This window comes from Sphaerodactylus townsendi, linkage group LG04 (genome assembly GCF_021028975.2).
Source record: "Sphaerodactylus townsendi isolate TG3544 linkage group LG04, MPM_Stown_v2.3, whole genome shotgun sequence".
NCBI classification, from domain to species: domain Eukaryota; kingdom Metazoa; phylum Chordata; class Lepidosauria; order Squamata; family Sphaerodactylidae; genus Sphaerodactylus; species Sphaerodactylus townsendi.
In genome coordinates, this window is record NC_059428.1 from 28,516,224 (window position 1) to 28,537,046 (window position 20,823).

Consider the following 20,823-nt stretch of genomic DNA (forward strand, 5'->3'; position numbering starts at 1 on the left):
TAACACCTGGTTAACACACCTACATATACTTTATACAGATGTTAGCCAATCATCTTAAAGGTCAGCTGTCCGGTCTCAACCAGTTTCAGTAAGTTCCAGCTAGGACCTTTGACAGTTACTTTACCCTTCATCCTCTGGGAAGACCTGTCATTTAGATCATTGGGATCACTCTGCTCACAAGATGCTCTCAGTTCATTACAATCTCTGACAAACCATCAATTAGGACTTGAAAGATACGAGTCAACTTGCATAAAGAAGTTTTCCAAAATGAATGAAAAGATGGAGTAGGGTGCATCTCATGAGGAACGGCATTTCACAGATGAGGGATCATCACTCACAAATTAAAAAAAAAACACCCTGTTCCACTTAGAGACCTCTGTGCTATGGAACTGGATGCACTTTAACTGATTAAAGTAGTCAGGTCAGATACTCAAGTCTTCTGCCTCTGCTGGGACATGTGCTTGATGAGATTTTAATAGTGTGAATATCCAGCAGATTAAGGATGAAAGCTGAAAATGTTTCTTTAAAAATCAGCCAAAGCCAATGAAAACAGTTTTACACAACTGGTTACAGCCACCGCCAAAACAAATCTGTGCACTTTCGAAAATGTGGAGAGTCCACTTGGCTACCTTGAGCAACATCTGCTTCCTACCTGTTTCTATCTCAGGTCCTATCACCTGCAACCTGCGGCTTTCCAGTCTGCAACCTGCGGCTCTCCAGATGTTCATGGACTACAATTCCCATCAGCCCCCACCACCATGGCCAATTGGCAGGGGCTGATGGGAATTGTAGTCCATGAACATCTGGAGAGCCGCAGGTTGCAGACCCCTGTTCTATCTGGTTACCCAACATCTCCCCCTTCACCAAGTAAGAAATACAAAGTACCAGTTGGTACCTGGCAAGCTTTTTTCCCTTCTAAAGCCTCTATGATAGCAGTTTTCCAAAAGGAGGGATACTAGCTAGATACTGCTGTCGGATACAGGTTTTTCTGGCCAAACTGCTCAGGTATGATTCATGCCCAGGGTGAATCCAGGCTCCCCACACTGAAGGAGTTGGATATTGAGATTCTAAGATTTTAAGTGCTGGTGTATTATAAATAACAGAGAAAGATTCATAATTGTGAACACAGTTCTGGTATGTTCGAAGATTATAAATATTCTAATTTCAGCTGACATTAGCCTAGGTGCCGCAAGGCAATCAAGATAGCTGTGTTTTTGTTGTGGTTGTTTTTAGGTACTGGGTTTGACTCAATAAGTCTAAGCAATTTGTGCACTCACCAAAATCCTGTCTGGTGACCACTGGTCAAACTACTACAAGTTGAATTTTGCTGATCGCATTTAACATGGAGATTTAAAACAAACCTCTGACATTTAGTACTAAATTTAGTACTGACAATGATAGTACTAAAGTCCACTTAGTACAAAAACAGCAACAAAAAATACCTCAAAGGAGAAGATAAAACTATCTATTTACAAAGTAGTGTGTGTTTTTGGCCTTACTGATGTCATGCTAGTTCCTGTCTAAAAACATTCTGCATGCGTTCAGCTGTCCAAGTGTAATTGCACCATCACATATAGTAGCCATTCATTCAAACACATACAAACACAGACACACTTTTGATAGTGACTCCTTGACCCCAGCTTTCAGGGCAAGTAATCTGTCTGGGATGGCACTTTGAATGAACTGCCCGATGAGGTTATTTTTCTTCATTAGCATCAGCATGATGCATTTGCTAATTTTACCACACACGCATTAGCCAAACATTCATTCGGCTGACATTACGTTTATAAAAAGTATCACTTGATATGCCAACCATTTCAGGACTGCAGCCGCTAATTGAGAAGTGGCTGTTTCTATTCATGCCCTCCCCGTAGCTGCAAAGAGAAATCCAGAGTATGTACAAAATCTGTGTTTACAAATCTTCAGAGGACAGAAGGGGAATAATCTGACAAACTGTGTGTAAAGAAATCCCTCAGCTGTGTACTCAGATCAAAAGTCGCAAGTTCCTGGAAAAGTAGCCCTCGGGAAAAAAAGCTCAAGATGGGGAGGTTTTCCTTGTGGCGTCAGTTGCAAATCTTATATATTTATAGCCATATGTATTGACTCTTTTGAGAAAGTTAGGTTAATAACACAATTGCATTCTACAGTTACTCAGTGGAATGACACCTTACTCTAATTGACATGAGCACCCAGCCATTTTTAAGATCAGAAATGTGGGGTCCAAGATCGTACTAACTTAATTTCAGAAATGGAGCAGAAGTATATTAGCTACTGACAAATAATTCTTTATTACAAACCACTAACATGATTCTGTATCGGCTCTCCATTGCAGATAACTGTTTCTTTGAGCAACCCATGAATAAGAATAAGAAACTTATTGGATCCCCAGATTCTTTCAGTTATCACTTCACAAAATGGAGTATCCTTTTCTCAGGACAGGAGAAAGCAAACTGTATAGAAACAGACTGCTTCTAAAAACACAAACTCCCTTCCTGCAGTCTTCCAGATTACTTCTGTCTCAGCAGAAAGGTTGAAGGGGCTGGCTGTGACAACAGGCCTCAAGGTCTACTGCCAAGCTGGTAGCTAGAGACCAGACAATTCATCCATATTGTTTGGGACCACCTCGGAAAGTAGGCCTCACTCTGCCAAACAGCATTTACTGATCGATTAATGTACCAATCTGGTCATGTACTCTTCTCTGAGACATCGTTATATCTCACAATCTGGATGGGGATGTTATTGAAAGCAGATATTAGATACTGCCCCAGCCAGAGGTATATCTAGGGAAATGCAGGCCAGTGCAAAATCTGTGCCTCCCCGCTCCCCATATGGGCCATCCTCCCCCACCACAACCAAACAACTTTCTTTGCTCCAGGCCAATTGGCCATGCTCCCCATATGGGCCATCCTCCCCCACCACAACCAAACAACTTTCTTTGCTCCAGGCCAATTGGCCATGCTGGTAGGGGCTGATGGGAATTGTAGTTCCTGAACATCTGGAGAGCCGCAGGTTCCCTACCCCTGCCCTAGGTGGTATGCCCTTGGCCCCAGCCACTGTATGCAAAAGGCCTTTGCCCACAGTTCAGGTTATATATATCGGAACAATGCAGGGGAACTACAGAAAAGCCAGCATTAAATTACTATTATCTTCATATTGAGCAAGGATTAAAAAGAAAAAAAGAATCATGAGACACAACTCTTCACCAATGAAGCAACACATGTCACTTGATCGTGTGAATGTGTGTGAAACCAGGGACGGTTATAGTGGGCAAGCGCACAGCGACCCATCAGTGTTTATATATGGAATGCAGGGCAAAAATGGGGGTTGCGTATGTTAAGAGAGTTGTTCCCTTTGTTGTTCCCAGAATTTCTGTCATCAAAGTATAATGCCAATTACTGTGTGACGTAGGCAAGCATCCCACAGTGGACTGAATCTCTACCGAAGAGCACAATTCAATTATTTGCCTTCAAATGATTTAGCCTGAAGAACTTCATTGCTCCTATTTAATTATTCCTTGAGGACTTATTAATAAGTAGGAGCAATTTAACCAGCTCATTTTTCTTTCAATTTCTTCTGCTCTCTAGCACGGTTAAATGAGGTTCAGCACTTTTACAACTCTCTTAAAATACACAACCCCAATTTTTTGTATTTTATGCAATGTCTGCTATAACGTCTCTAGGTTATGCCTGGCCTGAAAACAATGAGGGCCAGAGCTTTCTCGTCTCTGGAACACTCTGTCAAGTGAGACCTGGTCCTTTGGGACTTGATACAATTTTTGCAGGGCCTGTAAGAAACAGCTGTTCCGCCAGGCATATAATTGAGGACAGCAGTGGTGTCCAACTAGTTGGCCTCCCTTTTCTCCTTTTCCGCTCCTTACCTTCTTTCCAACTTATGGTATGAATGTTTTCATTTTATATGGGAGTATAGTTTAAATATTTGATTGTGCTTTATTCCCCTTTACACCTTGATCTTTTTGTATTACATAACTGAATTGTTGTGAACTGCCCTAAACCCCATACGGGGAAGGGCAGTCTGTAAGTTGAATAAAATAAATAAGAAGAGAAGAAGAAGAAGAGTTTGGATTTATATCCCCCCTTTGTCTCCTGCAGGAGACTCAAAGGGGCTTACAATCTCCTTGCCCTTCCCCCCTCACAACAAACACCCTCTGAGGTAGGTGGGGCTGAGAGAGCTCCAAGAAGCTGTGACTAGCCCAAGGTCACCCAGCTGGCGTGTGTGGGAGTGCACAGGCTAATCTGAATTCCCCAGATAAGCCTCCACAGCTCAGGCGGCAGAGCTTGGAATCAAACCCGGTTCCTCCAGATTAGATACACGAGCTCTTAACCTCCTATGCCACTGCTGCTCTCCTGTAAGAATAAACTACCCTTTGTCACTTCCTGTGCGAACTTCAGGCGCTGCAGTTTTTTTAAAAAAATTATTCCACCACTGCTCCGAGCGGTGATAAGTAGCAGGACCTAATGCCCTCCCACCAGCGTCTTGGCAACACTAGTTTGACGTTCACCCCAATTTTTCTCATTTAGCCAGGCCTGCTTCTCCATTGCTGGAGCCAAGATCAGTCTGTCCTCATTGATATCTCCCTGACTTTTAAAGGCTAGGCTAAACAGAAGGCAGATCCACGCACTGCCTGTCCTGTCCTGTCCTGTATTTCGTGGGAGGGTGGGCCTTCTTCCAAGAGCTGCAGAGCTGACAAGGTTGGTAATTCCACCCTCAAATGTCCCTGTCATAACCTCTTCCTTACCAGTTTAACTCCATACGTACCCCACCTGATTCCTGTCAGCCTTCTTCGTCAGATCTGTGTGGTTGGCCCCTGGCTGAGTAGCCAACAGGGATTCCTTCCATGGCTCGAAAGCAGCTACCAAGTGGGGTGATCAGTTGACCCCCACCAGTGGCTCAGGTCTGCCCCGAGAAGCAGTTGAATGTACCTACAACCCTTGACAACTGTATCTTAGGATCAAACTACATGATATACCCAACGCACGGCAGGTCATGAGCACACTACTAGACCTGAAGTCAAGGTGTACATCAGGGGGACTCTCCTTAAAAAGCTCTCCTTTGCTCAGTACTGTGAGGTTTAGGAGGAGCTTCCAGGGTCCATCCTATCCACTTTTACCAGCAGAAAGGATGAGGGAGGCTTTCCCCCTTTCCTCTAACTCCATGCATCCTTTCTAGGACACAGGGAGTCAAAGAAAAGTCTTCCACTGACAAAAAGGAGTGGGAGGGAAGCTTGATGGCAAAGCAGAATCTCCCACTGGGAGAATGGTATTGAGGAGGGAGCGGGGGTGGGGGGTAGCTGGGGGCAGAGGAAAGGCCTGTTTGCAAATTATCAGGCAGAAGGAAGGTCTGGAAAGAGAAGGCAAAGAACATGCACTCTAGCTAGTTGCTTCTCCCCTTGAAGTAGGAAAAAAACTGAAGATGGGCAGTCCCATGCCAACAGGAAGAGGAAGTTTGATCTCATTTTCTGCCTCCCAGATTGCAGCATGGGAAACACCCCACAAGATGTCCTCCAGCTCAGGGGACAACTTGAAGTGCCTTATCCTCCCCTTCTATCTCTGAAGGAATGAATCTTTTAAGGTGAGTTCCACCAATGTATGCCTGACTACAAGTCCAGTCACACAACCATGACTCACCTTAAACAAGGCATAAAATGTATTTATGCTTCTGAGTCTATCCTGAACCAAGACTCAGGGCTCTGCAGGATTTCACTACTAAACAAAAATCCTGTGTAGATTGACCAAAGATTGGCACAAAATTACAACCAATCATATAAACAAACCCGTACTATAGTTCTCTATTCTTCAATCTTCAAGAAGTTCAACTTGCTTCCAGAAATATCTTCCTTGTGAGAACAAAATCAGTACAGCGAGGATTTCCGGCAGAGGTCCTCATATCATCTGCTACCCGATCCTTTCAAATGGAGATGCAAGGGAACAAACCTGGGATCTGTTGGCATGCAAAGTAGATGATCTAATGCATGGGTGTCAGACTCGCGGCCCTCCAGATGTTATGGACTACAGTTCCCATCACCCCCTGCCATTGTGATGCTGGCAGGGGATGATGGGAACTGTAGTCCATAACGTCTGGAGGGCCGCAAGTTTGACACCTGTGAGCCACTGCTCCACTCACCCCCAGGAACACTCATTCAGACGCTTTCAGTCCATTCTACTTCATACAGTTAGTGCAAAGACCAAAAAAAAGCAATAATGCTATAAACACTACCATGTATTCCTTACAGCAAGATCAGGGATAAATGTGGTTTAAAAATCAATATCAGGACAACGGCCAAAGAGAAATGAAAATAAATGTAGCACAGATGTGATGTGCACATAAATCCATATTTCACCTTTTGCTGAGGTATGTGAAAGAGCGCTGACTGAAGGAAGCAGTCCCATGGTTGTCTCTGCCCTATAAAAGATCTACCCAGATCCCACTCCACCCTATTTATTAGAAATAAGGTTGCATTCAAGAAAGAGAGGAATGAAGAACAGCCTGAATTTATCCTCATCCTACAGCTATAGCAGCTGCAGGCTTTACTTGGAATTCAGACTCGACTAGCATATAAGTCCACCACAAAGAAAGCCTTATTAATTAATATACTGTAACACAGCCCTGCTTTCTAAAACTGAAAGATGATTTTTTTCATGTTGTTCTGCTCAACTCAGAAGCAACAGCTGGATAAAACATCCAAAAAGGCCAGGAGTTTAATTTCATGCAAAAGCAGCTGCAGTGAAATTCTTTTCTTTTTCTTCGTCTGACCAAGAATCCACTTTAGAAGAAGACCAAGAAGACTCAACTGAGCAGCTGCAGGTTCTTCATTCTGGGAAACTGAGTAAATTAATATATCTATACTGTATAAGTATCTGGCTTCCTCTATGGCTGTTTCAGGCCTGAACTAAATGTTGCAAAAGCAGCAGGCTTTTTACAAAATTGGTTGTTTTTATTTTAAATACTCCATACGCACATTTTTAATGCAGTTTTTAAAAATCACTCTAATGTATTTGTGAACGGCCACAAACAGGTGAAGGACCAACTAGGACTGAAGTCACCTAATACCAACTGACTACATTGTACTCCCTGCTAAAATGTTTAAGATGGCATCATCACAGCAAAAAGGAACTATCCTGTCCATTGGTAACCTAGGCTGTTGCAGGGCCCTTCTAATGGCACACAAAGAATATGTCTTTATTTTCAAATGAACTCTATGTATACATCACAAACACTCTGTTCTTCTCAGTGGCAAATCTTGAGGGCAGGAGGGACAGTCATTTGACCCAGATACCATTCCCCTGGGTCACATGGGGGGGGTGCATTTTGGTCTATGTAGAAGGGAGCATGTATTATTTGGCCTTCACTGAATTGGGCTCATTGAATTTCATCAGAAAAGCAAACAAACATCTCACCAGTAGATGACAGCTATCTTTCTTGCCTTGTTTTGCTTTGTTTATCTCAGAGATATGTGTGAGTGGTAGGATACAAGAATGGTCAGATATCAACTACAGAACAACTGACTTAGAAGCACAGAACTGTACTCTATTGAGGGATGCCTCAGTGATTTAAGGGAGCAGAAAACGCAGCACGAGCCCAAATGACAATTTATTCCACTTTCAGAATAATCTTATGCTGTTGCTCCAGTTGACACTTATTGATTTCAGTGGACTTAAACTATGTAGGACGGCTCCACCAACCTCTGTTCAAATTCATCCACGCCTCCCTCCCAGCCCCACACCTATCAGATAATGAACTGCAGAAGATTGGGAAAATGGATGCTTCCTGTAATAAATACTTCATCACAAAGTCACACGTAGCTCGTGCATTCCAGAGCACTGTGTCATGCCTTCATGACCTATAACACGATGAAAATTACCAGCATCCACAGTCCTTTGGCCTATAATGTCTTTTGCAACCCTGAAGATAACAGTTTTAAAATCTGTTAAAAGTGGCTTATCTCTACAGGAACTGAATTTATTTCCCTTGTCACACAACCACCTTATCTATATAAACAGACAGCCACTTGCCATGAGATCAGGCATGATGAACAGTATGAAAAGATCCTGACCACCTCAGAATTAAGTGGGCCAAAGAAAATTAATCCTGTACTTCAGTTGACACAATGAAACAGTTCAGGCCCTGTAGGGAGTTAGTTCAATTTTGCAAGGTCTGTAAGACAGAGATGTTCTGTCAGGTCTATGGCTGAGGACAACAATGGTACCCATTCAAGATGGCTTCCCTTCTTCTTCCCCACAATATCTGTTCGAATGTGGTTTTTAAGGGGTAGAGTAAGATGTTAAATGTTATTCCTTGTCGGGCTTAATTGACACTGGCTATAGATAAGAATGTTATTAAACACAATTATGAATTTTTTATTAAATTATTATATATAGGAACATATTAAACACAGCATCACACACATACAGTCCATGGCCAGAGGTGGTTGAAACACCAGAAGCAGGAGTATGACCACAAAACTTAGATTTGTAGAAACCATCAAAAAGCCCTGATCACCACATAAACACTTTAGCTGCCCACAGCACCTTACTAGTCATTGCAACCTGAACAAGTTCACCATGGGGACCAGTTCTTAGTAGCAACTGGTGAGTAAACGTGCAGCAGGACCCAACTGCAATTGGGGCCACTGTGTGGAAGAAGGGGGAAGTCCTACCTTCTCCCCAATGCTGTTTCCAGCAGTTGATACAGCCCAGGGACAGTGTGTATGTGTGTATTTGCTCTGTTCATTCAGTACACATGCTGGCTACCAATGAATCAAAAATGCTCCCCCTCCCACTGGCCTCCAACCATTGAAAACCTCACAAGAGATAGGAAGGAATTTCTCCTTTTCCTGTCTAGCACACTTCTCCAAATTGGGCCCTGCCACAGTTTTACCCACATGTTGCCACTAGGAACGAGCAAGGAAGAGTATAGCTGCAAATCCCTGAAGCAAACTCATGCAGTTGATAGTGTCCCATTAGGTTCTCAGTTGCTACACTTCTCCATTTTTAGATTTAATGTATAATCATCACTATGCTCAATGTATTACTAATGATCACTGGCAATCTTTGACAACACATGCAAATGGAAATATTGGACAGGAAGTAAACCTGAGTGTTAGATAAGGTACTCCACATGAAACCACCTCGTACAAAGTCCAGCCACTTGTCTATCAAACTTATAGTTGTCTACTCCAACTGGTAACAGTGCTCCCGCAAGGCCCTTTCCACACGGGCCAATAAACACGGGTTTAGGATGGTAAAAAATCCATGGGGGGGGGGGACTTTGCACAGATTCCGCCCCTAAAATTAGTCTGCCCCGTGTTATTTCCCCCAAAGCGGAATTAGCAAGTCTTTTTAAAAATCCTGTGTTGCAGCCGCTCGCATGCAAATGGCCAGGCAGCAGGCGCTTTATTCCTGTTTTCCTTAAAAAAAAAAATTTCGCAGCTTATATCTGCGTAGCTATGTAGGTACAGATGGTCATATTGTGGGACATCAGCATGGCTGTAGGGGTTCGCATGTGCATGCCTGCATAGCTATGCACCAGTGGGACATGTGCATGCCTGCATAGCTACGCACCAGTAAATAAATAAAAAAAGATGCATCACCGTGCGAAGGCCCGACAGCAACCTGGATTGTTTCCGTGAGCTCCAATTGCTGCCTGCACAGACACATGGGAACGTGAAAACAGGAAAACGGTTTACTTTATCCCAATTGCAACCTGTTATACATGTGCTGTATGGAGGGGGCCCAACTGAGGCCGAGACCCTTCATATCACCAACTGCCTTATCTTGTAACTGAGATCTTCTGTATGCAAAGCAGATGTTTTTCCACTGAGTCACACCTCCAACAGCCCAAGCTACACAATCGAAGTAATAACAGAAGTGTTTCCTCTGCTATAATAAGTAAGAGACATTCAGGTTTCTAAATGCTAACTAGATGGGAGGGTGGAAATGGGAGAAAATTGTTTATCTTCATCTAAGCGTTACGAATCTCAGTCCATGAACAAAAATGGGGCTTCCAGCTGCAATCTGAATCTATTGGGGTCCTATCAAATCTAAGCCATTTAGATAAGTGGACGATTTACCCAGCCATTAAAAACTTTCCCAGAGGAACTGCCTCACCCTGATACTATTGTGATACCACTTCCTGTTGCATTAGTAGGACTCTTAACCTTTTGGTCATAAGTGCCTTTTTGCGCTTAGGAATGCAGGTTTTTTCAGGGACATTTCCCTTTTTAAAAAGAAACTTAGTTCTTACAAGTTTATCAATTCCTCTGTGTCTTTTAAACTGCTCTAGTTCTCTTTCACAAAGCACAAAACAAAGGGCAATTTTTTTCCACACAGATTACTTTTAAATGGGTTTAAACGTAAATCCAAATACCATTCCATAACTTCTATGTTTGAAACTGAGATGTTTACTTGATTTTTAAAGTAAAGAAACATATTATTTGCATTGCAGTAAGACACTGTCGGCTTAACTATCCTGAAAAATATGCAGTAGCAGAACATGATCTAAACAAAACTGGACATAACATTCTATTTGAAAACACTGAAATTCTGGACAACTCAGAAGGTTACTATGTCAGACTACACAGGGAGGTCACTGAAATCCATAAACACCAAGAAAACTTCAATAAGAAGGAAGAGACTCTGAGAATTAACAAAACTTGGCTACCAGTAATTAAAAACACCAGAATCAAAGGACAAGGGCATGCTAGGTTCATGAACAATGGACTCCACCCAGACACAGGGTTTGCATTCACTAAGACTGTTGCTGCTGCAGGGAATGCAAATGTGAATCACTCCCTGGACTGAAAAACCCCACCTGCAATACAATACTATCAACCACACCTTTGTATAGCAAGTTCCACCCACTTACTGACTGGCTCCCCACCCTGGGACATGGACAATACATACCCCACTAAAACATTCCCTTCTCACTGGACACAGTGTGTAATAGGCTTCCCTCTGAGATACACCTCTGAAGATGCCACAGATGCAGGAGAAACGTTAGGAATAAGATCTACCAGACAACGGCCACACATGTATGTAATTAGAGAATAGGCACAGCGTTTATGTTTGTGGTATTTAGAAGTGATTGATCAAAATGAACAGATTGATTGATCAAATGCACAGATTTGTAACGATGGCCCTTTCTGCACAGACCATTTACAGCGCCCTAGGGACGGCAAAAACGCCATCCCTAGGGAGCTGTTCGCATGGGGGGCGCAGCTGCATTGCAGCCGTGCCACCCTCGCTCCCCTCCAGCAGCACAAAGCCGCTGTTTCCAAACGTGCGAACGGCAGCAACTGGAAGGCGCCACCCCCCCCTTCCCGATCGACGTACCTTCCCTGCGACCCAGCCGGGCGCATCGCTTCGGAAGCCTGGGGACCGCCCCCCTGCCCTCGCAGTGTCGCCGATCGGCACCACGGCCTTGGCCAGCTGCGCTGCTTCCCCTGCCCTACCGGACCCGTTAAGATGGCATTGGAAGGTGCGGGGGTGTGTGTGCGTGTGCCTATTCTGCGCGATTCTGTGCTGTGCCTATTCTCTAATTACATGCTGTGCCTATTCTCTAATTACATACATGTGTGGCCATTGTCTGGTAGATCTTGTTCCTAACGTTTCTCCTGCATCTGTGGCATTACAGTGGCATCTGATCTAGAGCCAGTAATTAAAAACACTCAGTTTCCCAGGGTGTGTGTGTCGGCATTGTATACGCCGACGCATCCCCCAGCGTGGCTGTGCGGAAATGACCATAGATTGCATTGTGTGGCAGTGGGCAGGAATCTCATTTCCTTGGCTGATCCTCCTCCTCTCACTGTATCTCAGCCATTCCCTCCACCACCCACCACTGGCTCTAGATCAGAGGTTTCAAACTCTGGCACTTCAGATGTTCATAGACTACAATTCCCATCAGCCTCTGAGAATTAACAAAGCTTGACTACCAGTAATTTAAAACACCAGAATCAAAGGCCAAGGTCATGCAGGGGCTGATGGGAATTGTAGTCCATGAACATCTGAAGCGCCAGAGTTGGACACCCCTGCTCTAGAGTCAAGATCTATCCCCTTTTCCGTGCTTGCTTACTTCCGTTTTACCTTTCTCAGTTTCCTATCTGAACTGCCACTTCTTTCCTTCCCCCTCAAAGCTTCTCCCCTTTGCCCACTACCTCTCTCCTCCAGCCTGCATTCTCTTATTTACCTCATTTCTCTTTCCTCTCTCCAAGCTTGACTTTGCTTCCACCCCTCATCTCCCTTCCTGCCGGCCTATTCATTTCCCCCCTCAACTCACCCCATCCCTGCAGCAGCAAAATAGCTGCCTAGATCTTGTGAGCTAATCTTGTGAGCTAATCAGCATTTTGAAACTTTTGCTTGATTTTACTCCTTCCATTTTTTACTTTTAAGGGTTCTCCACAAATCTGGGGTTTTTCTCAGGTTTGCTGAAACCTCCCTTCGAGTCTGGTCTCGCCATGCAGTTTTTTGATAAACATTCTGGTGCCAGGCTCAGAATTAAACACATAAATTCCAGGAGTATGAATAATGGCAGCAATCTATGTTGGCTTCACTGATTAAACAAAAACATGATTAGAGAACAAAACTATTACTACATTTCACTGCATATGGTAGCAGGTATAGATAGGACCTATGTCTCTTGAAAGATGTCTTGTATAACACATAGGATCCACCACCCTTCAAAAACACAGCCTACAAAGCCTTCTGCTTATCATCAGCCTGGGCTAAGATTGCCTTTGATTTCTGAATTCTTGTACTATACCATCCACATGTTTCACAGTCTTCACTCTGCCACCATTCTGCCGGGCCTTTTCTGTCGGGCCAGCCGAGCACTCCTTCTTTTAATATTGTCCCATGGCCTTCATCTGGGTACAGCACAGGTCTGCTCTTTTGTGTTCTTACGTAGGTTTTATGCCATCTTGCTGACAATTGGTTTTAATGTTTATATCTTTTATACTGCTTTTATATTATTGTATTGTTTTACTACATGTTTATATGTAAGTCGCCTCGAGTCCCCTTGGGAGATTGGTGGGGTGGAAATGCAATAAATAAATAAATATCAGAACTCTTTGCAATGAAAATGGGAACTGCAGCCCGCAAACCATAGAACACATACCAACCATAGGAATGCTTAAGCCCCACCTACCTCACAGGGTGTTTGTTGTGAGGGGGGAAGGGAAAGGAGTTTGACCCCCATCTTTCATCTCTCTAAAATTATTAGCAAAAGTGCGTATTTGGGACTCTTTTTGCACCAGTGGGTGGAAAAATCTTTGGCTGGAAATCAGTTCATGTGTGTGTGCGTGCACATGTACGCCCTGGTGACCTGGGTGGTTCTGGGTAGCCTGATGTCATCATTTCTCAGTGGCTAAGCAGGATCAGCCCTGGTTAGTATTTTTCTGGGAAACCACAGACGAAGTCCAGGGTCACAACACAGAGGCAGGCAATGTTAAACCACCTCTGAAGGTCTTCTGCCATGAAAACACTATGGGGTCACCATAGGTTGGCTGAGACTTGACAGAATTTTCACCACGGTGGGAGTTTGGCGGGGGGGGGGGGGGGGGTTCAGCAGCGCCTTTCAGAGTTTTATTTTATTTATTTATGTTGGATTTATATCCCGCCCCATCCCTGAAGGGCTCTGACTTCACAGACAACAGGCATACAAGCAAACAGACAGCATACAAAGAACTTCATCGTCCCGAAGGACAAAGGATTATTAACAGTTAACATCCCTGAACGAGAAACTAGGGAATACACTTCCAATTTGAAAACGTTTCTATCCTATCAGTGGTTTTACGCAGCCCATGTTACAAATATATTCATCTTCTACAGAAAGAATATGTTACCAAGGGTGCATTCAGTTGTCACAAATAAACCAAGGTTTGCTCATGCCAAAAATGAACTTCAGAAATCTTCCTTCAGTCTCCCAAATATCCTGTGGTTTAGAATCCTGAACTTCAGGCAAGAACCAATCCATTTGTTAAAAGAGTTGGGGATTCAGTTATCGCAAGAAATTCAGTTTGTTGCCAACTATTACAGCATGCTTGTTGGTATCATGGAAAAGGTATGGTTTGGTTGCAACATCTGAATGCATGCCAAAATTGTGCTTGGAACCGGTTACAAGTTGTTGGTGTGTATTTTGTGCGATTTGGCATTAAATGGAAACCTTCATTCCTGAAAACCAACTCCAAAATTATTTTCTGCAACTCTGAATTTGTAGAACTGGTAGAACCCTACAGACCTTTCCCTTTCATCATCCTTTGGTACTGCTATTAATACGACAACATCACAGAGATATGGTTCCAAAGGGTTTTCTGGGTCAGAAAAAGTGGGTGTCAGTTGCTCAATTGCTCATCTAGCCCAACTACCAGGTAAGAGAACTAACTGCATATTCTCCAGAGGGAAGAAGGTTTCAGATTTTCCTAATTTTTGAAGAACTGTACATCTTTTAGCCTCAAAGTATGCATTCTTCCAGGTGTCGATATTGTGTACGTTCTTCATTTTTAAAAATCCCCAAGCAGAAAGAGAACCCAGTTACTACCTGCTACAGAACTTAGCGAAATATATATAGACACATCCTGCTCTCTTATTGCTAACACACGTCAAGGAAATGCTTACATCTCACCAGCCACAACCAACCATTCTAGCTCTTCATCAGTTCACATCAGTGTAACATTTTGTAGCAGAAGCAACAACATTGTCAACTTTTTCGGGGGGGGGGGGTGTTGGGAGAATAGAGTAAACTAGAATCCACCCTCTTCAGGTTAACAATCTATCCAATTATATGCTCAATTGCATCTATTCACTGCAATCAAAATATTTTAAAAGCTACTATCTACAACTGCATGCAACATTCCACATGTAATTGTCTGGGGTGTTTCCAAGTGGATTACTGAGCTGCGAGAAACATCTCCATAGTCCTGTGCCAGTATTTCTCAAAGACTAAAAGCTGCACTTTCAAGCCCGACAAGTTTTGTTTACCAGCCAAGGGGCGACTAGCACCCTTTCCAGCTTCATACTTGCACGCCAAGTAAAGTCAAACCTTGTGCTGTCAAGCTTCACAAATTATGGAACTGAAAAAATATTAGCCTGCACCACTATTAAAAAAAAAAATTGGCAGGCATCACACACTATTTGTTTCAGCCATATCCGAAAGAGTAGTACATGTATCAGTGTGAGTTACAGTCAGCAGCTGGTGAAACTACTAGCCTGGAATTATTTTTGTTAAGGCCTCCTTTATGGAAACATTATTTACCATGGGTTGGCTCCAAGGAAGCAGGGGCAAAAAGGGGAAAAATAGGTATTGCTCTTCCGCAAGCGTTTGCACAAGATGATATTCAAGAATCCACACAGCCCCAGTATATTTCCTTGTATGATTTTTTGATCCCACCCATCTTTCAAGGAGCCCAGGGCAACAAACAAACCATTTTTCAAGGAGCCCGGGGCAACAAACACACCTTAACTTTGGATCTCACAACAAAACACCAAAATGAGGTAAATCAGTCCAAAAGAGAGCAACTGGTTTCATGACAAAGTGAACATCTGAATCCAGGCCCCAAAGGTCGTTCTATTTGTTCTGTTAAAAGTTCTGTAGGGCGATTCCGCACACGAGTAAAATAGGTTCAACCCAGTTCCCTGAGAAGGGTACTAACCTAGGTCGAAGCCATTGTTGTTCCCCACTGCAACCAGCTTGATCCCAGCTCGGAGGGCGGAATCATCCTGTGCTCCGTTCTGATTGGCTATTCTTTTACGGCCATGTTCCGTCTATCCCCACACACGTTATAAAAAAAACTGCCACAGGAATGGAGGGACGAAGGTGGTGTTTTTTTATGGGCCGCTTACATTGGTACACGGAAATTGTGCGCCGTTTGTGCGACCAGCCATCGCTTCCAACGCAAGAAAGAAAAGGGGGGAAAAAATTAGGCGCAATTTTCGCTGCAGTGGTTCTCCAGCTGTACGCATGCCCGAAACACTCAGCTGTGATTGGCTGAATGGGGGACTCCTGGCACCAGAGATTCCGCACTTTACTGGAATCGAGCTGAGTTCGAGCGTGGTTCCCTGAAAAAGTAGTAGTTCCCAACTTGAGTCGGAAATTTGACCGTTACACGGGGCGAAGCTGGTACAAAACCACGTCGATCCCAGTGGTTGTGCAGAACACTTAGGTCGAATGCATCTCGAACTTAGGTCGATAACGCAAGTGCGGAATCGACCTAAAAGTTCTTACCCCTCTGCTTGGGCAAATGTAATTCCTTTTGCTTGGTCTGGTGTCAGAGTTTGAGGTGTTCCAACAACTTCTCTGTAAGTGGGAGGCAATTTCTTCCCATAGAAGGATATTTTACAATGGAATCCAATTTTTTTTTTGCCATCAAGTTACAGCTGACTTACGGCAACCCTATGACGTTTTCAAGGCAAGGGACATTCAGAAGTGGTTTGCCATTCGTCTCTGCGTCACAACTCTGCTATTCCTTGGCAGTCTCTCTTCCAAATACTGACCAGGGCCAGCCCTGCTTAGTTTCTGGGATCTGATGAGGTCAGGCTAGCCCAGGGGTGTCCAACTGTGGTGCTTCAGAGAAGTTCATGGACTACAATTGGCCATGCCAGCAGGGGCTGATGGGAACTGTAGTCCATGAACATCTGAAGCTCCACAGTTGGACACCCCTGGGCTAACCCAATATTAATGTACTGTTTCATCTAGACCAAAGCAGCTATCTTTTTTCTCTCATGCACCCTTGGAGCCTAGACAAGGAAAAAGGGAAGCTTTTCTTAGCCTGGGAGACTGAGACTGATTCCCCAGGACAGCAGATTTAATCCTGTGCTCCCCCATCCACCCACACCATAAATGGAGCTCATCTGGGAAGCCACACGGCAGCTATCAAAAACTCAATTTCAGCTACAGGATAATGAGTGAAACACCATTTGACTCCCTGTTGTCTCTTTTTAAAAGATTTGAAAATCAACACATTTGTACTTCTTTTCCTCCACCTCCTCACTGCCTTTATCTTGCTCCCTCTGCAGCAGAAGTTATTGTTTATATGCTCTTTACTGTTAAAAAATGGAAGGAAATTAAAAGGAAAAATGTGAAATTTCTGCATAGCATAAAAACAAAGACTAATTATGACCTCCGTTTAATCCAATTAACATCTTCCTTTGCTAATTAATAGAGGAGGAGAGTTTGGGTTTATACCCCATCTTTCTCTTCCGCGAACAGTCTCAAAAGGCTTACAAACTCCTTCCCTTCCTCTCCCCACGAGACACCATGTGATGAAGGTAAGGTCACCCAGCAAGCATCATGTGTAGGAGTGGGGAAACAAATCCAGTTCACCAGATAAGAGTCTGTCGCTCAAGTGGAGGAGTGGGGAATCAAACCCACCTCTCACAACCACTGCACCACACTGGCCCATTGTGAACTTGTTTGGAATTTTTTTTAAGTGCTGCAAAAACACTTGTAGCTAGTAAATGCCATGATCTTTTGGGTCCTATGTAATAGGCTGTGTGTAAAACAGGAGAAGTTACTAAGGCTCTGAAGCTTACTCACAATGAGCTGGTGAGAGAACAGAGATAACATACTGAAAACTTTTTGGAAGGCTTTATTGATTAATATGACAAGGCCCATCATTGCAACCTGGCAGGAGAGCCCTCCATCCACAGAAATACTTTCCACACAACTGCAAGATCTATTGATTGTGCGTTCCTGCATTGCAAGGGGTTGGACTTGATGGCTCTTGGGGTCTCTTCCAACTCTATGATTCTATTTCAGTGAAGGCTACACTATTTTCCCAGTGCCTTCCTAAACACACCCTTTTATATCCACTGAAGTCAAAAGGATTTAAATGAAAGCCAGCATGATATAGTGGTTAAGAGTAGGTAGATTCTAATGTGGAGAACCAGGTTTGATTCCCTGCTCCTCCACTTGAGCGGCAGAGTTTTATCTGGTGAACCAGATTTGTTTCTCCTGTTGGGTGACCTTCAGTTAGTAAACGATTAAAAACACTATATCCAATAACCCAAACATAAACAATGGAAATAATCATGCAATACATGTACAACACTAATAGGCAGAAAAGGGATCCAAAAATATGCTCTAAAGATAATGAGTCTCTGTATGAATAATATCCCTTCAGTTAAATCCTCGCAATTCAATTGTAAGCATCAAGCAGACCTCCAGTAATCAAATTCACTGATGAATGCTTGTCCTTCATCAAAACATTGGACTATCCAAATAGTTAAGCTGCTTGTTGCTCTGATGATAAGAGGCTTGAAGTACTTCAGTTGCCAGAGCTCACCTAGGTACCATGTAAAGAGATAAACTGGCCATGCATAAAAGCATGAATGGATATCAAAAGTTGGAAGTACTCCAGTTGCCAGGTGTTCAGTTGGATGCTGCGTCAGGAGATAAGCTGGCCACATGTTAACATCAAATAGATATCAGTAGTGCTAACCCAAGTGAGTTAAACACTTTCGACCTTAGTCTTCTTCAGCCCAGAACAATTATATACAATTATATAATTACCTCTGCTAATTATTGGGGATGCTTCATCTATTAGGCTTAGATGCATTTGGTTTGAGAATTTTTATGCTTTACCTTCTGAAATGATACTTTTGGGCTTGATAATTACAAAAAGGATATAAATATATATAATAGTTTTGGAGTGTTGCAACTGTTTCCTGTTAGGGATGTGATTGTTCTGCTATCAATACTAGAACCAGGGGGCATACATTGAAAATGCTGGGGGGAAGAATTAGAACTAATAAAAGGAAACACTTCTTCACGCAACGTGTGATTGGTGTTTGGAATATGCTGCCACAGGAGGTGGTGATGGCCACTAACCTGGATAGCTTTAAAAGGGGCTTGGACAGATTTATGGAGGAGAGGTCGATTTATGGCTACCAATCTTGATCCTCCTTGATCTGAGATTGCAAATGCCTTAACAGACCAGGTGATCGGGAGCAACAGCCGCAGAAGGCCATTGCGTTCACATTCTACATGTGAGCTCCCAAAGGCACCTGGTGGGCCACTGTGAGTAGCAGAGAGCTGGACTAGATGGACTTTGGTCTGATCCAGCTGGCTTGTTCTTATGTTCTCACACAAATACATATATTTTCAAATACATCCTTATAGTAAAACCAGGCAGTTGTCCAGCTGCTCTCACAGATGACAAAATTCCTCCATGAAGCTGTTTCACCTAGACCCAGGCATGAATCTAAGATGTCGCTCAAGTTGTGTGAACGAAGCAGAATGTGTAGGACCAGCACAAATTTCAACATATGTCACCCCTGGTTCCAGATTTCCTTGTGTGTGAAACAGTGCCCTGTTCTGGCTACTGGAAAGCATTCTTCCGTGTACAGACTGAACTAACCTCATCCCACCCTTCCCTCCGTAGAACTGAGGGCAGCGTATGTGGTTCACAACCTTGTAAGGAAGGCTAAGTGGAGAAAGACAGAATGATTCATCTAAGATCTGTCAGTGACCTTCCTTGGAGGAATAGGGATTTGAACACAGGACTTCCAGAATTTAGTTCAGCACTCTACCGTAATGGTGCTCCTTAATCCCAGTTCTGCCTGGTTCAGTAGTGCATGCGTAGATGTTTCAAAGCACAAATACAGGAACACAACACACAAGCTCTGAGATTATCACAATGGTTTGGCAAACTTTCACAGCAGCAACACAGAAGACATCAGTCTTTTTTTCACACAACCGGCTGCTCACATCACACATACAGATTTTCAGAGCCAGACTGTCTAAGAGTCACACTTACCTGATCACACCCTGCATGTACCAGTTCCTGCAGCATCTGTCTGTTGACTTCCACAGTGGCAGAGGTGGTGTCCAGCTCATTAGCAAAGGGCAGCAAAGAATACCTGATTTCTCTCAGTGCTTTCTGGTAAGGTCCAAATTTGGCACCTGGCCTCATCTGCTGCTGCCTGGCCCCATCTTTCCCTACTAGAATTTTAGGATCCAGAGAACTGTCACTGCTTGATCCAATGGGTAATCCTTGGCTGGAAGATTTGGTGGGCTGCTTCAGACCTTCCCGAATCTCTTGCAATCTCTGCCGGCCGTTCCCAGAATAAGTGGTGGCAGGAAATGTCTTTGGCCTCATGTTTAATCCAGCTTTGTTTTAGCATAAAATACCAACTTCTTTTGCATACAATCAAGGGGTGGGGGTTGTTCAATGCTGTTTTTCTCTTGTGGGTATCAGTTTGCTGCAAAACATAATCTCTTGATGATCCAGTCTAGACTGCAAAACCCCCTGGGGCAACAACCATGAGGCACGCTTCTGCGCTCTGTCCAGTGCCTGACACACTGCACAAATCTGAAACAGTGGTTACTATCTTCCCCGTTCTTCAGCTCACGAGCACTGCAGCTGCTGCACACCGGGGAAAACCCTGAAACTTCATCTTGCTGTTTGCCAGTGTCTGAAAGGGGAAAAAAAATATAGATTGTCACGCAATTTTCCTTGCTTACTTTAACAAGAATTACTTCTTAAAAGGTGTCAGTACAAGAGGCAGATGGGGTATATTGTTACATTTACTTATTGTGCTTTTCTTATAAAACTCAAAGTGAACATAAAAACCAACACAGAAATGTAAGAGTTACAACAGTCCAATACGTTTCATATTCAGTCAATCCAGTAATAAAGTAAACGTTTAAAAGAATTCCCCAATGTGAAGAAGTTCTTAACTTTCTTATTTAAATCAAATATCATCAGGCTTCACTTGATGAGAGTTCCATAAAACAGGGCAAGGAAAGTATGTGGTGAACAGAGTACAGGACTTAGAAATGGAGAACTGGGGTTGATTCCCCACTCCTCCACCT

The 20,823-nt window shown here is 43.5% G+C and overlaps 1 protein-coding gene across 2 annotated transcripts in view; it reads right to left on the reverse strand.

The window, feature by feature from the left end:
- Nucleotides 1-20,823, reverse strand: part of LATS2 (large tumor suppressor kinase 2) — a 49,977-nt gene that overhangs the window by 18,373 nt on the left and 10,781 nt on the right. Inside the window, exon 2 of one of the 2 annotated variants that reach the window (XM_048494640.1) lies at nucleotides 19,766-20,423. In XM_048494640.1, the coding sequence (XP_048350597.1) occupies nucleotides 19,766-20,107 (342 nt within the window). In that variant the 5' untranslated portion in view covers nucleotides 20,108-20,423. Of the gene's footprint in view, nucleotides 1-19,765; nucleotides 20,424-20,823 lie in introns of those variants that run through there. The other variant, XM_048494641.1, reaches the window with a different exon arrangement.